We start from the raw sequence: 23927 nt of genomic DNA, 5'->3' as shown, positions 1-23927 counted from the left end.
CCTAGGGCTGGTACAAAGGCACTGTCCTGACTCTGCTGAACCCAGCTGTGAGCAGGGCTTTGCTCTGGGGGTTGGGGGCAAGACAACAGTCCTGTCTCCTTCAGTTTTTGCTTTCCTAAACCCACAGAACCCCTTGGGAATAAAGTGGAAATGGGAGTTTTGCAACTAAAATTCTGCAGCTGCTCCGCAGTAATTGGGAATGATGATTCCACTACGTTAAATATAAGCATGAATTCTGTGTCCCTGTGGTGTTGATGTAACAGTAAAACAGCCTTATGTTTTTAGTTGCAAAAGTTGGTGCTGGCGGTGCTTTCTGAGTTGGCTGCTCTGGCAGCTCCCAAATCCATGAGTTGTGACAGATGGACTCAATGCAAGCAGAGCCTGGAGAGCTGATCCTGCTGCCTCACAGCTCTGGGGGAGCTCAGGACAAACTTCCAATTTCTTTGAGCAGCAAAGCAGTGCATTTTAGAGAGGCTGCACAAAACCTGATCTCCCACTCAGGTCATTATTTGTTAGAAAATGAGGTTTTATATGGATTTAAATCAGACGTTGGGTCTGTTCTGCTCCAAGCATGTTGCTGTTTGCTTCTTTTTGCACTCTCTCGAGCAGGGACAGCACATGGTGATCTTCTTCAGGCTTTATGGGCTCATTTAGATCTAAATGCCACTGAAAATATTCAGTGCTGATTCCTACTTGGTTCTGCCAAATGCAGGAATGTGAGCTGGAGCCCAGCTGCAGTTCAGCACAGCTCACCTGGCAAAGCATAGAGCCTGCTCCACGCACTTGTAAGGCAAGAGTAAAGCAAAGTGCTCCCAAACCCTGGCAAATTACAATTCTCCCTCCCAGCTGGAGTCAGATGAACTTTGGAAAGGTTCTTTGAAATCTGCTGTCGCCTCCTGCAGAATTGCTTTTGGAGATGCAGGGATTTATGTGAGAATTATCTGTGCCTGAAGAGCAGCTGTATCCATGCCTGGGTTGGGATGTTGCAGAAGGCAAGTGCAGTGCTGCTGGTGAAAGCACTGAGTAAAACTCACCTGGGAACACTCAAAGCTTCCTTGATGCTGTCCCAGTGCCCAAAAATCATTGCTTTAGTTCAGCTTCATTTCTGCAGCCTGGCAAGTAATTACGGGCTCACATGGATCTGGCACAGTTTTAGATGGGGAGACTGGAAAAGAGCTTTTAACAAGGATGCTTGGGAAAAAAAAGTTGTGGGAATGAAATGCTGGTACACCCTGGTGATGCAGGAGTTTTCGTTGGGCTTGTTTTCTGTGTTACTTACTCATGGTCTACTCATTTTAGGTGTTTCAGAGGTTCCTCAACTTTGCATTAGAGCAGCTTTCAAGGTGTTTTCACTCCCCTTAAACAAACCACAGAAGCTGAAAGTTCCAAAAGTCTTGGCAGTGATTATTTAGCTGGTTCCTATAAGCTGAGGATGACTTAGAAGAAGCTGCAGTTCTGTATTTCCTGTGCACTGCAGCTCATTTTCACAGGGCTGGAGAGAAAAGGAACCTTGTAGGAGACTGAGGTGCCACTGAAATCAATTTTCTTGGCTCTTTTTGGTCACCTTGGCACCTTTTTGGCACCTGCTTTGGCCAGGGAAAAATGCTTTTAGTTCTTTCACCTGGCTAGCTCCTTAAGCAGCATAGTCATAAGGTTTTATATCTGGATTCTGGGAGGTCTCACAAGAATTACCACCAAGGAGTAAATCCTACTTTCAACTCCTGGAATCCATGAAGATAAAAAATAACTGGAGCTGGATCCCAGACTTAGAACACCAAAGATGGGAGGTTTTACATACATGGGTGTACAAATTTTCCCTCTTGAAGGTGAATGTGAATACTGACAGCCTGCAATGATCACCGTCCTCACAAAGAGTGTTCACGCCACACCCAGCATTCAGAAAAGCAGTTAAAATTTTGGAATATGAAGGAAAAAGGAGTCTAATGACAGAGTATAGCCCAGACACTCTAAGAGTGCACTTCATTGGTGGTCTTTTCCATCAGGCTGGGGGCTGGGGGTGCAGGAGTGATGGATTTGGGAGCACTAGAGCCCCTGTGCAGGGAATATTCCTGACTCAAGCAGAGGGAAAAATTCCCAATGGGAAAGGGCCTGGCAAGATCTTCCCACATAGCACAGCTGCTGCTGAGGGATTTTAGTGAGAATTCCACTGTGAGGGTAAGGCAACTTCTGTAGCTGGTGGAGAGCCCTTTCCTCCAGCCAGCTGTGGAATTGGATCCAAAGGTGGGATAGGGAGGAGCTCACAGATGCCACATTCCACTCCATCTGCTAGAATGAAGGACTGTGCCCAGAAATCAGGCAGAAAGCTGAAATGCAGGTAGATATTCAATGGTGACAGTCCTAATGTTGGCCTGTGGATATGCAGGGTATTTAATTTGCTTTGTGCTTAATGTAATAACTTCCATTTCTCCATTCTCAAAGCACTCACCCTTTGCTAAACAAATCAGCATTTTGGCAGCTCAGAGAACTGCCAGCAAATTAAACAAATGGAGAGCTGAGCAAATTGCATGGCAAACTTTGCACAAGGCTCAGCCACCTCACCCAAAGTGACACGACAAAAGTGAGCAATATGCAAATGATGTTTAATTTGAATTAGAGAGAACCAGTGCAGGTGAGCCAGCACCTGATCCCACCTGCATGAATAAAATCAGGATCTTCCGTCCAGCACCAAACAGGTGGCAGCCAGTAATAGCACTGGTTATAGGCTCAGCAGGGCAAGGGCACTTCCACACATAATCCTGCTTTTAATGCCACCTTCTTCCCTAAAAGGTGGAGCTGCAGTGGGAAAGTCTGCCTGGGAAGCTCATTTTCCTACCACAGTTTGATATGGAAGCCAGAGACATTTAGGATCTGGTTTAAGACAGAGATTTGACAATTAATGTAATTCCCTTTCCTTTATTTCTTTTCTTTTATTCCCACTTTTCTCTGCACTGAAGAACCCCACAAAAAGGCTGAGGCTGGAGGAGCAGAGTGGGCAGCTGGTGGCACCTCCCTGCTCCAGCAGGGCCATCCCAGAGCCCAGGGCACAGCATTGTGTGCACACAGCTCTGCCCCAGCCCCAGGGAGGAGAGCCCCCAGGCTCTGTGCACAATGTGCTCAGGGCTGGCACTGCCCAGGGAAGAAGTTGTGCCTCCTGTGCAGGGGGAATTGCTGGGGCTCCTCTCCAGCCTGAGCAGCCCCAGCTCCCTCAGCCTGTCCTGGGCACCCCGATGCTCCAGGCCCTTGCTCAGCTCCAGCAGCTCCTGGCCCTGCTGTGCTGAGGCTCCAGAGCTGGACACAGCACCCAGAGGTGCCTCCAGGGCTGCCCCCGCGCCAGGATCCCTCCCTGAGCTGCTGCCAGAGCTCCTCTGCTGCCCCAGCTCCCAGTGCCATCCTTGGCCCGGGGACAGCTTGGTGTCCCCCGGGAGCCTCTGGTGCTTCCGGGACAGCATTTTAAATATTTGGTGTTTTTTTCAGATTTCACTTTCATTTATGAAGCCATCATTTGTTTCCCATCAGCTGGACCAGCAGATAGGCAGAATATGGCTTTGGGCATGTCAGAAATAGTCTGTGGTTTGATGTTTTCCTCGCCTAAACGGACAGCTCTTAAGCCTTTTCTAAAGAGCCTGCATTGTATGTATAACTCAGATCAGTGGCACCTGTGAAACACTAAAATTATCCTGGCACTGAAAGGAGCTGGGAAGACCAGCTCAGAAAGGAGGCAATTTATCACTTGCAAATGTGGTTTTAATGAACTGGATATCATCATTTCCAGCAATCTTTCTGGATGATACGATTCTGAAAGAGGGAAGCAGATGTTGGTGGAGATTACTGCACAGTGGAATCTGTTTGGCAACAGCTCCATGGTTTTTGCTGGATGTTTTTCCCCTTGCAGAAGGATGGAGATGTTTATTGCTCAATGGGCTGGAGCAGGAACTCTTTAATAAAACCAAATTAACAATGAGGTTTTGTATTGAACCTCTGGTGGTTTGTGTTGAACCTCTCAGGTGAGGCAACGCTGGTGGAGGTCCCCTGGGCCAGGCCAGGTTTGGGAGGAGAACAGGCTTGGGGATGCTTTCAATTAACACAGGAAATTAATTAAGTGTTGAGGCTGCTGAGTCAGGACTTTGTGTGACCATTCATGAGTTTACAGGCACCAGGACTGAATCAGCCTAATGATTTGCATGGTATTAGGAATAATTAAAATAGATAAAGCAAGGTGCAGAGCTGCTGTTAATGAGCTCTTTGTGACACCTCTTCCTTACCTCCTTGTGACACCTGTGGGTATTTAATGGGATCAAAAACCTCGGAATTCAGGTGTGATATGGATCCCTAAATGGAGCTGGGGAAAGGGCTGGAGCCCCAGGAGCAGCTGAGGGAGCTGGGAAGGGGCTCAGCCTGGAGCAAAGGAGGCTCAGGGGGGACCTTGTGGCTCTGCACAGCTCCTGCCAGGAGGGGACAGCCAGGGGGGGTCGGGCTCTGCTGCCAGGGAACAGGGACAGGACAAGGGGAAACGGCCTCAAGCTGGGCCAGGGGAGGCTCAGCTGGGACAGCAGCAGGAATTTCTCCATGGAAAGGCTGCTCAGGCCTTGGCAGGGCTGCCCAGGGAGCTTTGGAGTGCCCATCCCTGGAGGTGTCCCAGGAAGGGCTGGAGGTGGCACTCAATGCACTGGGCACAGCTGGGACTTCATGGGCTGGCAGGGATTTGCCAGCCTCAGTGACCCCGGAATTATCCAATTTTAACATTCTTTACTGTCTTAGGGATTTATTTTTAGTTTATTATCCCTACACTCATTCTATATGATCTCCCTGAGCTGTAAATGCATAAATGCTAGGAGATGTTACAAATATTACAAAATATCTATTTTCCCTTTTCCTTCCCTCTTTTAGGTAATACAGCCAAGGTCTTTATTGAGGTGAAGGATGAAAATGACCATGCTCCTGTTTTTACAAAGAAAATGTACATTGGAGGGGTGTCTGAAGATGCTAGAATGTTTTCTTCTGTGCTTAAAGTGAAGGTAAGGCTGAAGTTTTTGTTATAACCTTCACTTACAGGGGAAATATTTGTTCTCACTGGTTTGATTTTCTACAGGAAATGTTGAAATTTGCATCTTCTAAAGCTGCTTGATGATTGATGTAGGCACAAGGATGATTTTGAGTTAAAATCCAGCTTTTGTTTGTACTCAATTTTAGGTGCTCGTGTCTCATGCCAGTTTGTAGCTCTCATGTTAGGTCTCTTAATATTTAAATATTAATATTTGGTTTATGTTCAATGCCAGTTTTCACCTGAAGTTCTTTGTGTTTTGGCAGTACCTAGGTTTTAAAGGGGAAATCCAACAACTTTAGGTCTGCAATGGGAGGAAACTGGGCATAAAATTGACCATCGACAGGGTTGGTTTTTTTTTGTTTGTTTGTTTTTTTTTTTGTTTGTTTGTTTTTTTTTAAGAGAGAGAAAATTAATGGAAATATAATATACAGATTGCAACTTGCATCAGATATTAATAGCCAAGAGTAAAAACTCTCTTTTTTTCAATAAAACAAATTATGTGTTTAGAGCACCAGGAATGATAAAAGGGTCAGAGCTTAATAAAGTTGTTCTAGCTGGGATTTTTTTTTTGTTTGTTTCATGAGAGTCCTTCCCAAAATAAGCCTGGAAATGGCAGAGAAGTGGGGAATTGGGAAGCTTCTACTTCATTAAAATTAGGAGTCCAAAAATGGTGGCAAATATAAGAATTGTGGCAAATCCATGAACTTAGGAATCAAATCCATGAACTTTAGAACTCCTGAAAAATCACTGAATCATTAAGATTGAAAAAGACTTTTAAGACCCTCAAGTCCTTCTCCCAGCACCACTGTGGTCACCACCAAAAATGTCCCCAAGCACCACTTCCACACATTTTGGGACACTTCCAGGGATGGTGACTCCACCACTGACCTGATCAATGCTTAACCATCATTTCTATGAAGAAATCCTTCCAATTATTCAATCCAAACCTCCTCTGGAACAAGTCAAGGCCGTTTCCTCTCCTCCTGTCACTTGACTCATCCCCACTTGGCTCCATCCTCCTTCCAGGGAATTGTGGAGAGCGGATAACAGGACAGAGGCACTGGAGTAGATAAAAAATTCTGAAAGGCAAAGCAATTTAGGGAAAGGAACATTTTGTTCCATCTGAAAGCAAATGAAACATGAGGCACAAATGTCAAATCACATTTGGAGTCGTCCCACAAAATGAGGACAGGCTGTGAAATCCTTCCTGGTTTTCCAAGAGGATTTCTTAGGCACAGGTATTTGTCTGTCAGTCAAGGGGATAAGAAATGGGTGGAGAAAAGCTAAGGGAAATTTGGGGGTGACAAAAATCTGCTTTTGCCCTTTAGAAACATATGACTCAAAACAGGTATCAGTCCACAAAAGAGGAGCAAAAAGAAATGTCAATTTTGTGTCTTTAAGCTTTTTCTGTTCCAATCCTCCCTGGTTTTGCTGGTACAAAATGGAATGAGGCCTAAGCCAGGAGCTGGTATTAGTGGATCGCGTTAAACGTAATTGTGTGTTTAGTGAAAGTAAAATTAGAAATAATTAAGAAATGCTCTTGTTGCAGAGGATCAGGCAGAATTTATTGTTGTAGCACCGAGCATCTGCAGCAGTCAGTGCTCGTTACCTTTTTTCCTGGCCTTTAGAAAGCAAAAGTAATTGCTCTGTTAGTTAAACACAATCCCCATTCCAGCCTGGTTTAAGAATAATTAATCAAATTAATGTCTCTTCTTGAGGAGTAGAATGAAATGAGCAACTCTCCAAGTTGAAATTTAGGAGAACATTAATAAAGTACACACAGAGCTTGCACTGTAGAAATTATTCAGGTTTGGATTCCAGGGGGAAATACAGGTTCTTAGGAGGTGTTTTTAATGCATTTGCTTTCATCTTGTACTTTCATTGACAGTTGCTCAGTTTCTTTCACATCATATGAGCGATTTTGAGAAGTGATTTTCTCAGTATCTTCTTATTATTGCTGGCACTGACAGCAGCCTTGATGAGCCTCATATGTGGGGTATTGGAAACACAGAATCCCAGAAGGGTTTGGGTGGGAGGGGACCTTAAAGCCCACCCAGTGCCACCCCTGCCATGGGCAGGGACACCTTCCACTGTCCCAGGCTGCTCCCAGCCCTGTCCAGCCTGGCCTTGGGCACTGCCAGGGATCCAGGGCAGCCACAGCTGCTCTGGGCACCCTTTGCCAGGGCCTGCCCACCCTCCCAGGGAACAATCCCTTCCCAAAATCCCATCCAGCCCTGCCCTCTGGCACTGGGAAGCCATTCCCTGTTTCCTGTCCCTCCATCCCTTGTCCCCAGTCCCTCTCCAGCTCTCCTGGAGCTCCTTTAGGCTCTGGAAAGGGCTCTAAAATCTTCCCAGGGCTTCTCTTGTCTAGGCTTTCCCAGCATTTCAAATGGCCCTATACAAAACTGCAATTTCCAAAAACAATCCCAAAATCCTGCAGTTAAGTTCTTCTTTAACAGGACATAATAACTTACGGGGATAATTAAGGACTGTGGTCTTTAATTATTAATACAGTAGTTGATGTAGATCAATTTTGGATCAATTGATCACAAATGCGCCACTGAACACTCAGATGCTCACCTTTGGCTGCCTCAGTCATGCTCTATTCTGTCTTGAACAAAATTTCACAAATAATAAAAATAATCACTAAAAATAAGTTAAAAAAAATAGGGAGAGAAGAAAACTACTCCTGAGTCCATAATCTTCCACACAAATTTCATTTAGTAACAAATAGACCAAAAAAAATGTTGGATAAAAACTTCTCTCATCATCCAAACAGTTGATATGTACCAAGACTAATCCTATGGAGTTTCTCCCAACTCTCTAAGGTCAGTGGGTTTGCTGCCAGAAGCATCCTCTTAAACACATTCATTTGAGTATAAAAGCCTTTTAGATGAGGATAATGAGCTGCTTTACTCCAGATTCATAGCAAGATTCCTTTAAGTAGATGAAAAGGACACTTAAGCTTAGCAGAATACCACAAATCATTCTCCAAAAGTCATTTTTAATCAGAATTAATTTGGGGGAGTGATAAACCACATTAATTATTCTCTGTGGGTCCGACTGGATTACAAGCAGTGGCCTCTGAAACCTGGGAGTTACTGACGCTCCAAGAAAAAAAAAAGTATATATTTAAATGGCAATTTTTAGCAAAGGATTTGCTCCTGGCTGCTTGAATTCCCTTTCTCTGCAATTCCCATTTTTTACCCAGAATTTCCAATGTATCTGAGAGCCCATTCCCTTAATTAAAGACCTTTTTGTGGTTTTCATTAGGAATATACTAATTAAAGCCAGATGCAACATGCATAGCCTCTAATTATTAATTCTGTGTCTTGATCTTTGCTTTGTGTTTCCTTGTGTTAGAATTATTTTGTTTTACACTGGTATTTTCATGGAACTCCTGTTGTTCCCCCTCAGAATTCCAACTGGGCTTCCTTGAGCCCCAGACACAATATTTTTAATCTGCTCCAGGATACAAGCCCACAAAAGAATCTTTAGGGAAATTACCAGCAGGAATTGGCTTTTCCCTATAATAGAATGTTATTAGCTCTTGCTTTTTAAATATTAGCAGTATTAACCTCTGCTTTTCTTCCTTTATTTATTAAATTATTGAATTATTACAGATTTAAATGAGGAAATATCAGAGGTCCCAATTCTAGTGAAAAAACAGAATTGTCTGAATTCCTGATCAGTTTATAAAGGTGGTTTTGTCCTGAAAAAGTTTGCAGGGAAAGAATCTTGCCTAAATAATGCCAGTGAATCCAAGGCTCTGGAATTGGCTGTATTTGATGGAAATGCTTTGATTCTTACAATATTTTCATTCTAGCCTTTTCCTATGCTCATTGACCCTTTCTGACCAGATTTTTCATGGACCTTTATCCTTTATTCCCTTTTATATCCTTTATTGAATATTGAATATGCTTAAAATATCTCAACAGAAGAGAGTAAAATTAACCAAAGCCATTTTAGGCTGCAGGTTCTGGCCCTGAGGACACACAGGGGAGCAGGAATTCCTCTTTTCTTCACCTAAAAAGCATCTTAGAGATCCCACAATTAGCTAAAACAATGGACAAAACAGTCAAAATACTTGGATAAGGAGAGAATACCAAAATTGGTTTTTTTTTTTCCACAGATCTGTTATTAAATATATTTTTTTTCTATCTGTGCCTATAACCTGTAGATTTCTTTTGATATTTCCTTTTTCTTGGGATGGTAAGGGAATCTTCAGAGTGGCAAGTTCTGGAATTCCAGAGATTCCACCTTGGGCACCCAGGAGAGTTTTCAGGGTATCATTTTCAGGAGGCTCATCCCTCCTTTGGCTGTTGCACAACTCATGCACAAAACTCAACTGCTTTGCGAGTCACAACCTTTTCTTCCTTAAAATGTGATTTATGGATCCCAGAGTAGAGAGAAATGATTCTTGGTAGGAGTAAAAATCTCCCCTGAAAGTCCATTGCAGTGACAACATTGCAGCCTCGAGCTGCTGGAACATCTGGCCCCCAAAAAAGCTGTGTGCCCTGCTCAGATAAATATTATGCCAGCCATTTTTCCTTCAAAAATTATATTCCTGCTTTTTATGTTGGTTTCCTAAACTTTTTACTCTAAGATCTCTTACTTTCCTATTATTTTCCTCTGGCAAAATCAGAGCATTCCTTACCCTTTGGGATTTTTTTCCCATGTAATTGAAGATTATTCCAATTACGTTGTTTTATGAGGGCATTTTGAAGACTGTTGGTCCTGCATGTGCCTTTCTGAGTAAAGGTTTCTAGGGGAGCTGAGAGTGGGGAGTGTGCCTGGATCTTTCCCATCCCATGGAGGAAATCCACGTGTGTGGCCTTTACTTCCTCTCACACACACACAAAGTTATTCTATCAAGCACTAACTGCTATTGGCCAAAGAAAAATGACAGTAAAATCCATTTTTCCAATTATTTGTTTCAAAACCCAGCTTTGGGAACCCCTCTTATTTAATACCTTTTCCCATGAGACAGCCTGCCAAAAGAAATCCCTGTTTCCTTTGGCATCTGGGAGGTTTTTAGGCACCACTGGGGGACAAAATGAGCAATTCCCATTCACCTGATTTCTTCCTACCCATGTTTCTTATAAAATTTTTGGTATACTGGGAGTGAGCTGGGCAGTGATCAGTATCAGTGATGTAGTGATATATAAATTCAAAGCAATAGGAATATAAAAATCAATATTAATGAATGTATGAAAATAACCATTAATATACTATTATATAGATCTATTGATATATTATATGTTGATGTATTATATATGGTATATTTTATGTTAAATATAAATTGAATATGAATATAAATTTTTTTTAAAGTCAAGGGTAAAAATTCCTGAGGCAGCCAATGGCAAACCAAGGTGAGGAGCAGGAGGTCCAAAGGGCTTGAACCAGATGAGGGTGGAAAAGAGTATGCAAGTGAAGAAATACAGGAAATAAAGGAAAATTTCAATGACTCCCTCAAATTTCCAGGCTTAGGTGTCTGTAGAACACTCAGTGAAACCTCCCCTAAAGCAGACCAGTGGCAGCTGTGCTGTTAGAACTGGAAATCTGCAACAATCTGGAAATTCCTACCAGCAAAAACGGTCTGGTTCTAAAAGCTGCTTTATGTGCCAGCCACTGATTGGGAACATTGAAGCTGCCATCTGCTAGGAAGGGGGAAAAATCCCTTCAGCAGCCCAATCCCAATCCTGCTATTTTCCATGCCCTGTTAGCAGCCTCAGGCTTGTGGTTAAGGGTGACCCTGTGAGGCAGGTGGGAAACATTTCAAATTAACCACTGCATTTCACTCTGAGCAGCAAATCTGGATTTAGCTCAGGCTGATAATGCAAAAAACTGGGATCATCAATGATTATGCAGCTTCAGGAGTTACTGATAATTTTTATGCTCATCCCAAACATGCCACTGGTGATTTTTGGTGGCAGGGTCAGAGTGCTGCTGTCACACTGAGTGAGGTTTACCAGCCTCCCTGGGTGTCCTGCCATCGAGCTGTGCTTGTGCAGTCACATGGAGCCAGAGATTAATTAATTTAGGCTTTAAAGGCATCATTTGTTGGGCCTTCTTGCAAAGGAGAGAAAAAGAATGGGTTGATCACTGAGAGAACGGAATGGTTAGGGTTGGAAGGGACCTCAAATCCCACCCAGTGCCACCCCTGCCATGGGCAGGGACACCTTCCACTGGTCCCAGGCTGCTCCAAGCCCTGTCCAGCCTGGCCTTGGGCACTGCCAGGGATCAGGGGCAGCCACAGCTGCTCTGGGCACCCTGTGCCAGGGCCTCATCTCCCTCTGAGTAAAAATACCCTCAGTGCTTTTGTGCTGGGATGAGGGAGCACCCCAGGAGTTGTGCCTCATCCCCCTCTGTGGGAGGGGATGGGAAAGGGCTGGAGGCAGCAGCAGCAATCCTGACCCAACTCCCTTTGTGTGGGCGCACCTACACTCAATCACAGGAGGCTGGAATTTGTCCTGGTAATTCCTGAGATCATCCATATTTATCAGCCCTCAATCACAGCAGGATTTAGGAGACATCTGTATTTCTTGTGCAGAACAAAAGGCAGATATGCTGTTGGAATATTAAGATTAAGTGCAGCTCTTTCTCTTCTTTGACAGTCATAATGTAACTCTTGAGATGTCATAGATCTCTTCCTAATGAAGTGTCAAAAATATTTACCTTCAGGACAAATTACAGGAATAGCAAACATCCTTCCTAGGATTAGAGAAGTTTGGGATATTCCTGGGAGCAGCTCACAAGCTCTCTCTGCTGGTCCTGCCAAGCCCAGTGTCCTTAGGTTGAGTCCAAAAGCAGAGAAAGAGGGGAATGTAAACAACAAAGTTAAATATTTGAAGGTGGAATCTGATAATTTTTCTGGCCTGTTTGGCACCTGTTTGCTCATCTTTCTAGATGTGGAAAGAGTCTGAGTTGTGATGATGCTGAGGCTGCTGATGGCTCTGGGGCTGCACTCAGCTCTCCGAATTGGTGACAATTAACTCAGAGCCTGTCCACCAGCTTGAGGCACCTGAACTCTGCAGGACTTTACAAGCTGTGAGCTTCAAATGTCAAAAGGCCTCTTTCACTGCAGTTTAATGCCTTAAACTCAGCTGCAAGACTTAAACATCTCATTAGTGCTGAGCTCCAGTGCCTTGAGCTTTGTGCAGAAGGCCTGACTTCATTTAATGCCTGTGCCTGCAGCATCAATACTTTAATTTGGATCCAAATTTTGTTTGTTTTTAGTCACACACGTCTCCAGGCATGAAATGCTGAAGGTGAAATTGATTTCTGGTGTCATTGAAAGCAGTGACTATTAAAAGCTGTAGCTTTTATTGAGAGAGAATTTGCCAATATTAAAAATATGATGGGCTTCTGACCCAGATGAACCAACCTCATAAATCCATTTTAACAAAGAAATTGGCTTTTTATTGGAAGGGCATCATGCTCCTCTCCAGGGCACCTCTAGGGAGCTTTGGACTTCACTGGGCACTCTGTGGAAAACCTGGCTCACTCATGGATGTCCCTAAGGAGCTGGATCAGACACTGCTCCTGTGGCTGCTGCCAGGTCCCTCATGTGCCATGTGGGAGTGCAGGAATTCTGTTTTTCTTCCCCACCCAGCTGCATTACCAACATGTAAAGCTGAGTGTGGATAAAACAGAGGGTTTGTCCAAGCAGGACTTTTCTGGATTGGTCATGGCTTTATCCTGAGCTGTGTTGTATGAGCTGAACTTACCTTGCAATTCCAGAATGGTTTGGATTGGAAGGGACATTAAATCCCATCCAATCCCACCCCTGCCATGGCAGGGACACCTTCCACTGTCCCAGGCTGCTCCAAGCCCTGTCCAACCTGGCCTTGGGCACTGCCAGGGATCCAGGGGCAGCCACAGCTGCTCTGGGCACCCTGTGCCAGGGCCTGCCCACCCTGCCAGGGAACAATTCATAATTCCCAAAATCCCATCCATCCCTGCCCTCTGGCCATGGAAAGCCATTCCCTGTGTCCTGGCACTCCAGGCACAACTGAGGTGCTGCTTTAATTTTTGTCTTTGTTTCTCACCATCCAAACATCACCTGGTGTGTCTCTTCAGCCACTTCCTTGAGTTCAGGTTGGATATTAGGAAACGTTTCTTCAGGAAGGAGTGGCAGAGCATTGGAAGGGGCTGCCCAGGGAATGGTGGAGCCACCAGCCCGGGAAGTGTTCAAGGAATGAGTGGATGTGGCACTGCACAATGTGTTTTAATGGGTAAGGTTGCCTGGGGTGGTCTCGGAGTTGTTTTCCAACTTTAAAAATTCCATACTTCTATGACATAGTGTGTTTTCACATTCATTTCTTCCTTCAGCAATTTATTTATGTGGAAAGCCAACAATTTTCCTGACTCTCCACCTGTCAAGTTCCCATCTGCTGGCTCTGGGATGTCGTGGGGTTGTATTTCCCCGTGCCAGTTGGAAAGTTGGAATGCTCTGGAAAAGCCTACTGATATCTTTACTTTTTTGACTGAACAGTAAATTTCAGAAAGCTTTTTAACCTTCCCATCTTTCCTAAAATCACTAGTAAAGGAGTTTGAGCTCACCCAAGAGGCAGCATTCTCATTTTTAAAAGCCTTAAAAAGAACTACAGAGCTGGAGAACAAAAACAACATATCTTATATTTATGCTTCTGGTAGTTGAGCCAAATGAAGCTTTGTGAATTTAGAAGAAAGCAAAATATTGAGAGAGGGTGGGAATGTAACCAGTTGTGTGTCCATAATGAGTGTCATTCCAGGAGCTAATCTTTCGGGCTGTTCTGAGTGAAACTTGCTCTTTCCAGCTAAACCAGCCTGGATATAATCCATTAAGTGCTGGATGGTTCTGTCTGGGAATCTGGGCTGATAGGAGTTGGAGCAGCATGGAGCATACACAGCTTTGAGTACCTGGATCGCTTATCTGGTGCTGGTACTCCCTGAAAAATTATCATAAAATTAAAAAAAAAAAAAAAACAGAAGGGATGATTTTCACCATCTAGAACTTGTTCAGTGCTGGTGAGGAAGTAATTAATGATGATTAATGGCCTTCTGTTGAAGGCTTAATGACCTTGCAGTGATAATTCTCTTTTAGTAGCTGTGGTGTCTCATAAACAGCTCTGTTCTCTGTGAGCAGGGACAGGACCCCAGGGAGCAGCTGGAGCTTGGTCAGGGGAGGTTTAGGGTGGATTTCAGGGAAGGTTCTTCCCCAGAGGGTGCTGGCACTGCCCAGGCTGCCCAGGGAATGGGCACGACCCCGAGGCTGCCAGAGCTAAAGGAGGGTTGGGACAGTGCTCCAGGGATGCCCAGGGTGGGATTGTTGGGGTGTCTGTGTAGGGCCAGGGGTTGGATCAGTGACCCCTGTGAATCCCTTCCAGCTCAGGATATTCCATGATTGTCTGAACTCTTCATGCTGACACAAACCCTTATTATTTTTCATTCTTAAGTCGTGGCACAGTATGGATTTTCCATGGATTTTACGTGCACCTTTTCAAAGTTAAGGCTGGTTTTTATTCCAGCATTAGCTTAAGTGACAGGCCTCAGGAGCAGTGCCAATATTTCCATAAAAACCTGCTGATAAACCCTGAAGTATCCCAGATGCTGAGGCCGTGACCAAGACTAATGAGTGCTGAGGCATTAATTAGCTCCCACCTCACTGATCCCCGGAAGGAGCCATAGGAAAGCTCTGTCGGGGTCCTTGGAAACGCTTCCCTCTGGATACAGATTGAACAGAAGCATAAGGAATGGGGCTGGAGTGGTCAGGATGGGGCTACACAGGGTTGGCAGGAGCAGGGAAAGTGGAATAACAATTCCTGGGGCTGCCTGGTTGATGCCAGCTCTGCATCCTGATCCAGTTCAGCAATGGTGCCAGGGCAGCTCTGTGTCTTGAACTGGGGTGCCCAGCAGGTCCCTGGAAACCACTGCAGGAATGCCACTCAATCCTTCCTTATTTTAATAAAAAATTGCACCAAAAATACCTGTGCTCCACCAGAATATCTCTATTATGAAAGACATTCTTGTGCAAGTCTGTGCACAAGTTGCCAAGATGGTTTTTTCTTTGATAATTCCTTTTCAATGAGATTGTGGCAGTGGAGGTTTCTCAGAATTAAACAGTTCTTAAATACTGTTGCAGACTTGAAAGTCAACTTATGTTTTTCTACTTTTTAATTTTTCTTTCTTTCTTCTGGAGCAGTTTAATGCCAAGAGAGGAGGAAGAAATTGCTGGAAAAGCAAAACTGAGTGCAGCAAAGTTAAATGAAGCATTTAAAGTAGCAGCCATATCTGTGCTGTGGGATCTAATATTTTAAATGTCAGAGTAGCAGAAATTTGCTGGGCCAAGATGTAACTTTATTTAAAGGACAAGGTTAATGACTCCTTCCATGCATATTTACCCTGTTTGCCTCTGCTTGTTTCGTTTTCCCCATTAGGCTGATGATAAGGACACTGGGAATTACAGTGCCATGCAATACAGGCTCATCATTCCCCCCATCAAGGATGGCAAAGAAGGCTTTGTGATTGAGGCTTACACAGGGCTGATCAAAACTGCCATGCTCTTCAAAAACATGAGGAGATCCTATTTCAAGTTCCAGGTCATTGCCACTGACGATTACGGCAAAGGACTGAGCAGCAAAGCAGACGTGCTTGTAAGTATCAGCCAGGGATTATTATTATGGAATAATTCCTGAGGAAATTGAAACACTGCAGAAAGTTTAATTCCAGGAAGACCTAGAGAAAAGCCATAAAGTGCTTGTGCTTAGATTTTTGAAGGCACCGGAATAAAGCTTTTAGTTTCTTAAACCAAAAGATTTTGTGATGTGTTGGAGAGAGGATGATCAGAGGGATGGAGCAGCTCTGCTGGGAGGAAAGGCAGGCACATCTGGGATTGTTCACCTGGAGAGGAGAAGCTCTGGGGTGACCACACTGAGGAATTCCAGGACCCGAAAAAGCTACAAGATGCATTGAGAGAGACTTTGGATAAAGACCTGTAGTGCTTGGACATTGGGGAGTGGCTTCCCAGTGCCAGAGGGCAGGGATGGATGGGATATTGGGAATTAGGAATTGTTCCCTGGCAGGGTGGGCAGGCCCTGGCACAGGGTGCCCAGAGCAGCTGTGGCTGCCCCTGGATCCCTGGCAGTGTCTAAGGCCAGGCTGGACAGGGCTTGGAGCAGCCTGGGATGGTGGGAGGTGTCCCTGCCCATGGAAGGGGTGGGATTTAAGGTCCCCTCTCAACCCAAACCATTCTATGATTCTGTGTCCCTGCTGGTCATGTCCATGTCCTTAGTTGCTTAAGTTAAGGAATAATTTTGGCCTGCGAATGAACTTTTCAGTCCCTGAGAAAGCAGCATTTCAGATCTGGCACCATCTTTAGGTGTCAGGCTTGTGGTTTTATGCTGTTCAGAGAACATTGACTTGGTCCAGGCACTGAAACCATCCAAGCTAAATTTCCTGAAAGCCTATAAACTTGATACATTGGCTCAATATTAGCATAATGTGAAAGGGATGGAGTACATTATCCACTTCACGGGAACACTGTCAAAGGATATAGATGAAAGCCAGAATCCTTGGTGTGGTGAGTTCTGCAGGAGTTCACCAAATAAACATAAAAGATGACACCCTCATGCTTGACCTCCCAAAATGATGGGGCATTCTCAGGTAATTTAGGTACTAATGGGATATTAAAATATAGCCAGAAGGAATCGACATTAACGTTAGAAAGTGAAGGATGTCTCATTAATTTATAGAGGTTTCTTTCTGATGTCTGGCTGAGTGATGAGCAGTGCACCCATGTGTTTTGAGCAAGGCCTGGAAACTTGAAGGAGATGGAGATACAATTCCAGACTGATCCCATCCCACCTAGAACACTGGCACATGGACCTGCTGGAATGAGTCCAGAGGAGGCACCAGGATGAGCAGAGGGATGGAGCAGCTCTGCTGGGAGAGCTGGGATTGTTCACCTGGAGAGGAGAAGCTTTGGGGTGACCCAGTAGTGGCCTTGCAGTGCCTGAGGGAGCTGACAAGAAATACAAAGAGACAATTTTCAAGGAATGGAGTGCCAGGACACAGGGAATGGCTTCCCAGTGCCAGAGGGCAGGGATGGATGGGATATTGGGAAGGAATTGTTCCCTGGCAGGGTGGGCAGGCCCTGGCACAGGGTGCCCAGAGCAGCTGTGGCTGCCCCAGGATCCCTGGTCCAAGGCCAGGTTGGACTTTGGGGCTTGGAGCAGCCTGGGACAGTGAAAGGTGTCCCTGGCCATAGCAGGAGTGGAACAGGATGGGCTTTAAGGTTCCTTCTCCCCAGGCCATTCTGGGATTCTCTGATTTTATGCACCAAGTGTGATCCATCCACTAAGATCCTTTCCCATGATTTTAACAGGATTTTCCTGCTGTGGGATCAAGGGCTCAGGCTCTCAGATGTTATTTCTTTCAAAAATAGCTCATAAAGTGCACAGAGAACAGAAAAATTAATTTCATTACTCCCATGCAAAAGAATAAGATATAGGGGAAGAAGATAGGACTGCACTGAGAGGAGGTCTGGGGAGAAGAGGTGGGTCACCACCTGAGGGACAATGCTGGGAAGAAGCTGAGCAGAGCAAGGTGTCCTCCAGAGCTGAGACCAGGGTGCTTCCCCAGAGCCTGGCACAGCTCTGGCAGCAGCAGGATCTGCCAAATCCCCTGATCAAAGGTCTTCATGCTGGTGGGGACAATCCATGGGAAGGACACCAGGATGACACCTGTGGCTTGACAGTTTGCTTCCATGTTGGTGGAGTTTTCCTTCTCAGCATCTGTGAGGTGAAAGAGATACAAAAATTACATTTTAAAATTAGTTTGCTGCAAGGAAGCACCTAAAGGTGCTGAGGAAGGGTCAGTAGTGGATATTCACTATCATTATTTGAGATCATGGGTATCACGTTCATGATGTCATAGATATCAACTTTATCAAATGTTCGTTGGGGTTTGAGGAGGTTTCAAGGTCCCTCCTCATTTGGGTCCCAGCTGCTCCCAGGAATCCATTGGTGCCATATCACAATCAAGAGTCTTTTTAGGCTCTGCCTTGCTGGATTTAAAACTTGGGAAGTGCCTAATGAGCGAAGCTTGGGATCAAAGGGATATCACTCGTGGGCTAGAGGTTACCAACAATTTTCTGCTTTGCCTGCCTTTACAAATGGGGATAATAACAAGCAAGTTCATGTTACCATGGAAACCTCAAATGTTGCTTGATTTTTGTCCAACACCCTTGGTTTCCTGTAACTTGTCATAAATGTGTGTTTATCCCTGGTTTTGTGCATGAACAAGTGATGATAATTGTGATTTCTTCCATAAGAAAAGAATTACTGCCTTTGTTTTTGGTGTTGCTTTTACGCTCTTTTCAGTTCCTGGGTGCACAGTGGTTGCTTGAATTGGCTAATGTAATTAATTCTATTAAATTAATCATTGCTTTCCAGTTCCGTTGCATGATTTTTATTTGGAGCTTATTATAATTCTGTGTTTCTTGCACAGAAGCCTGTACGTGCTGATCAGGGCATCTGATGACATTTCAAGAACATTTAAATATTTAAAGTTGAATTAAGCTTCAAAGCTGGTGAATCAGTGTTTGATGTGGAAGCACATTTAGGTTTTTCTGCTGCTGTGCTTCCAGGGCTCCTCGTTGGAAAATCAGGGCTTGTTTATTTCTTTTAGAATCGACTAACCCTTGATTTTTAAATTTATCAGCTTTAACATTGGCCTAGTTTTCCAAATTTTCCTCCAGAATCCTCCACAGTATTGGAGTGGTGTTGGGTTCATAGTTAAAAAAAATAATTGCCAGATATTTTCCCTAAGGTTACTCTGTATCTTGGTGAAAAACTTAAATTTAATTTGATTCCAACAAAGCACACAAGTATTGAGTGAATTAGAAGCATTTTTTTCCTGCTTTGTTTTTAATTTATTTTTTTTTTTAAGGAACAAGCTCAGTTGTAAAATGTGCAGTTTTATGGTAGAGGAAGAAGCTAAAACAATTGGAGATTAAAATAAAACCTCTCACTGATCGCTTCAATGTAAATGAACATTTTCCTTCCTGATTTCCTAACAAAGTAGCATTGATTTTGTGGATTTAATCCTGTATTTCCATTTCCCTTGGTGTACATGCATGGCTCCAAGGGAGGATTTTCCTGGCATCCAAACCACCCAAATGCTCAGAAGTAATTTTGAATACAGCCCGTGGGAGATCTGAGATTCTCTGAGTCAAATCTAAACTAAGGGCAGCTTTTGCTGTCCCCACCTTAAAAATCCATAATTCTAATGCAGATCTGAAATTACAATTCCACTTAAATCTTTGATGTTTATGGGCTTTGGCTGCAAGATTTCCCAGCTCTGCTATTTGGAATTAAAAGGAGAAATGTGGATATTGGGGCATGGTGTGGAGGCAGGAAAGGAATTTTTCCATTGCTGTTGGAAGGGAGGGGGCTGTGCCTGGCAGTGCCAATTGAATTTCCCTCTTTTCTTTCCAGGTCTCCGTGGTCAATCAGTTGGACATGCAAGTGATTGTCTCCAACGTTCCTCCCACCCTTGTGGAGCAAAACAAAGACCAACTCATTGGGTAATCAATTTATTTTCTCTCCAAATATCAGACAGTTCCCTGGCTTTGGGATTGGATGGATCAGGGAGTGAGGGAGGTTTTTTATCTGGTCAATAAGAGTCCCTGGGCACCACATCAGCTTCCATGGGTCAGGTTTGCATTTCTGGCTTCTTTTTGTAACACAGAGACAATTTTCTCTACTTGCTGTCATGGAATTAGTTCATATGGGCTAGAAAATGCTGTAGGAACTAGTCTATAACCAATCTTTGTCCTTTTTTTTGTCATTTCAATCTGTGACGAGTGGCACTTCCCACAGGTCTGGTCCATCCTGCTTGTGTTGTCCATAGAATTTGCAATACCTTGGGGTTGGTGGTCCAACCAGTCATTGGAAAAGTCTCTGAGTGCCTCACATCTTCATTGGGCTAGTAAAAATTCCTGATGGATTTGCTCCTGGAGATTTGGGATACATTCCCCTTTTCTCCCTCTCTTTTGGGACAGGTGTGTGTTGGCTCTGAGAGATTTGAATGTCAGAACCACCAATAAAGTTGTTCAGGCTGAACTCACAGGGACTGCACTTCCTGGAACCAGGAAAACTTTTAGGACTAACTTCCTAAAATGAGGTATTGCCTAGAACCAGGAATAACTTCCTGCAAGGAGGGATTGCCTAGAAATAGGAATAACTTCCCAAAAGAAAGCTCTACTGAGGTGGGGTAAAGCTCTTTTCTCAGGTAACGAGGGACAGAAGGAGAAGAAACAGCTTCAGGCTGCACCACAGGAGGTTTAGATGGGATTTTAGGGAGAATTTCTGCATGGACAGGGTGGCTTCAGCATTGGAAGGGGATATCCAGGCAAGTGTTGAGTCCCCATGCCTGGAAGTGTTCAAAACCATGTGGAATTGGCACATGAGGACATGGGTTAGTGGTAAGCAGGGTGATGGAGGTTGATGGTTGGACTTGATGGTCTTGGAGGTCACTTCTAACCTTTCTGTGATTCTGAATTTCATATTGAACAAAGTTTTGGAATGAGAGCAAAGCTTTGGAATGAGTACAAAGTTTTAAAAACCCCACAATATTATCAATAATGAGTTCTCCAGATCATCTTGGGAAGTCTTTACCTTCACAAACACCATGGGCAGATAATGTAGTTGGAGAATTTCTCTTCTAAGAAGTTTTTAAGGATAGCCTTTGCCAGAAGAATTACATCAACTTATTTTAAAATTAGCCCATTTGTTCCCGAAAATATATGCAGAGAACAAATATCTAAAAAATAAATTTGTAGCTGTGTACAAAGGTCTATTTCACAGAGAAATCTATTTATTTCACCGCTCTCTTCAAATTTCTCATGTTTTCCTCCTAAATTTCAAAGATCACCTCTCCCTGTTTTTATACAGGTTTAATAATTAGTGCAGCCCATAAAAACAAAATTAAAATTTTTGTGGGGGTATTTTTGTGTGCAACCACAGACAAAGGGAAAACAAATTATTTGGAAGCTCATACGAAAGTAGTTTTGCCACTTCAAATTATGCAGTAATTTATAAAATTGAATGTATAATTAATTAACAGAGAAAAAGACTATCATCAGCCCTGTCTAGTGGGATGTATCCCTGCCTGTGGCAGGGGAGTTGGAACAAGATGATCCTTAAGATCAACATAAACCTTGTTGTAGTCTGAATTAATTTAGTCACTACACAGGTTACTCAGCTCTTTCTCCTCTCATTTTGGCAAATATTAATCCCTGAAAATAGAACATTTAGCCAAGAGTAGGTGATGGGGAATGTTAGGGTGGGGGGGGGGGGAAAGGAGTCATTTGTAGAATTATAGTGATTTTTCACAGTAAAATAAATAGTGGTTTAAACAACTTTGGAGAAGAAGTTATACCAGGTTCTGTCATTTTCACGAGGAGTTATGAGGTGTTAAGAATTATATAATTCAGTTTTCCCACACTCAGCACAGCCAGAGATGGGTGGGAGTTAATGGTCCATATAAAGGGATCAAAGCAGAGAAGAGAAGATTTAAAGCATCAATATTTGTTTGGCTTAGGAGTTTTTTGAGGAATACAATGGACTTGTCTTCCCTGACAGTTCCAACAGCATATTCTGCAGTCATTCAGAGTTTTCCTCCAATTGCTTTAACTTCATCATATTCTCTGGGCTGCACATCAATGTCCCATTTACCATTTCTCTTGCCCATTCTAATTATGGCTGTGCAGACAGAGCCATTTCTGTCTGCTGCAGGAAGGGCAGAGAAAATAGGCTGAGGCTTGGTGGAAAATTCAGAAAACTTGGTGGAGGCAGATGACGGAGTGTTCTTGAAATATGGAAGTTGAGGGGAATGCTTGTTTGCTGGGCAAGGAACAGCATTTCATGGAATCTTAGCATATCCTTTGTTGGAAGCAACCCAGAGGCATGATCGAATCCCACTCCTGAAATAAAACAGCCAAAGGTGTTCTCAGAGCGTTTAATTCCTTGGTTTTCACATGGTGGCCACTTAAAGCTCTGCCTAAAGTCAGATAAGCCAGACTGCTAAGAGAGATCTGAGCTTCTTCCATCCAGCAGGGAAGAGAACTGTCTTGGGAAGTAAATTCTTCTGTACACTCCTGTATAGATGAGATATCACAACAGTTCCTCTGAAGTGGAATAGTGGAGTGGGTTAAAATGAGACTTTGGATCAAATATAGAGTCACAGAGTGGCTGCGGGAGCCGAGTGGGCAGCTGGTGGCACCTCCCTGCTCCAGCAGGGCCATCCCAGAGCCCAGGGCACAGCATGGTGTGCACACAGCTCTGCCCCAGCCCCAGGGAGGAGAGCCCCCAGGCTCTGTGCACAATGTGCTCAGGGCTGGCACTGCCCAGGGAAGAAGTTGTGCCTCCTGTGCAGGGGGAATTGCTGGGGCTCCTCTCCAGCCTGAGCAGCCCCAGCTCCCTCAGCCTGTCCTGGGCACCCCGATGCTCCAGGCCCTTGCTCAGCTCCAGCAGCTCCTGGCCCTGCTGTGCTGAGGCTCCAGAGCTGGACACAGCACCCAGAGGTGCCTCCAGGGCTGCCCCCGGGCCAGGATCCCTCCCTGACCCGCTGCCAGAGCTCCTCTGCTGCCCCTGGGATGTCAGGATCCCCAGATCTTCCTTGTGCAGCTCCCCAGGGTTTCTCCCCTCATTTCAGCCATGCTTTTCTCAGTCAGTTTTATGCTCTGAAAAGAATGGGGCAGTTCCCCAGGTAAAGAAGATCCATGCTGAACCCTCTAACACAATGCAGAAGTGGCCAGGCAGGCTTTCCCCTAACAATCCAAATGTAGAATCCAGTGCTGATTCTTGGAGTTATTGCTGAGGGAGCTTTTTGGAATATGAACATTGAACCTTCTGACTTAATGGTTTGCATATCTAAAGCTGACTGCCGTCATTCTTCAAAGGAACTCTACTTAATGCACAGAAACTGTGCTGCACTTAAAAGAGATGTTATAAAATACTACAGCAGTAAATACTGCTGTAAATTATATATCATAATATACAGCACATGTATATTGTGCATCACATAAGATTTTATGTCTAATCATAGTATATGAGACAATAAATTTTATATCTGGGAGCTGGAACACGCAGTTCAGGGAAGTGTTTCAGACGTGGATGATTTCCCTGCAGTTGTGTTTTTTCTTCTCCTCAGTCCCTGAACTGGTAAAAATTGAGCACATCTCAGCTGCAGGGTATAAATCACTCAGTTTTGTTACTTTTCCCACAGGAGAAGTCACATTTCCGTGCTCACTTTAAGATTTTTGCCAGATAATTACTGAATAAAATCTAATTACAGGTGACTGGACTGTTTGTCTGTTGGGGTGGTGGCAGTGACCTTGCCCTTGAGCCCTTTCCACAGGTGACATTTGGTTTCCTGCCCTTCATGAAACATTCCTGAGTCACAGATCCAGTTGTAGCTGCTCTGTATGTCACACTTTACCTCTCTGACAGGAACATTTTGGAGTCACTTTGCTCCTGTCCCTCCACTCCACCTCCCCTCCCCTTTTTCTCTGTCAGTTCTTCACACTGTAATGTTTCATTCCAAATAAAATTGCAAACTTAAAAAAGGAATAGATTAGATAATAACAGAATTGATTGAATTAGATAAAATCTGATTAAATAAAAAGATTAGGGGGACTCTTGTTTCATGTCCAGCTAATCTGGCTTTTCTGGCAAAGTGTCCCAGGGCTTGGTGCAGTGTTCACAGAGCCTGTTCCATCCTCCCTCCTGAGCAATCAGGATGATTAATAACTGCAGGCCACCTTTATTAAGTCGGGTAATAGAGACCCAAGCTTCTACAACTCCAGTTTTTCCACTTGCTGCTGCTCCTGGCAGCT

The 23927-nt window shown here is 44.1% G+C and overlaps 1 protein-coding gene across 18 annotated transcripts in view; it reads left to right on the top strand.

The window, feature by feature from the left end:
* Nucleotides 1–23927, top strand: part of LOC110473259 (protocadherin-15) — a 632634-nt gene that overhangs the window by 574787 nt on the left and 33920 nt on the right. For all 18 annotated transcript variants that reach the window (XM_085583141.1, XM_085583131.1, XM_085583143.1 and 15 more), the window contains 3 exons: nt 4888–5015; nt 15466–15681; nt 19525–19613. In XM_085583141.1, the coding sequence (XP_085439267.1) occupies nt 4888–5015; nt 15466–15681; nt 19525–19613 (433 nt within the window). The remainder of the gene's footprint in view (nt 1–4887; nt 5016–15465; nt 15682–19524; nt 19614–23927) is intronic.

The sequence above is a fragment of the Lonchura striata genome, chromosome 6 (genome assembly GCF_050655825.1).
Source record: "Lonchura striata isolate lonStrDom1 chromosome 6, ASM5065582v1, whole genome shotgun sequence".
In the NCBI taxonomy this organism is placed as follows: Eukaryota; Metazoa; Chordata; class Aves; order Passeriformes; family Estrildidae; genus Lonchura; species Lonchura striata.
This window is presented reverse-complemented; position numbering and strand designations above follow the sequence as displayed.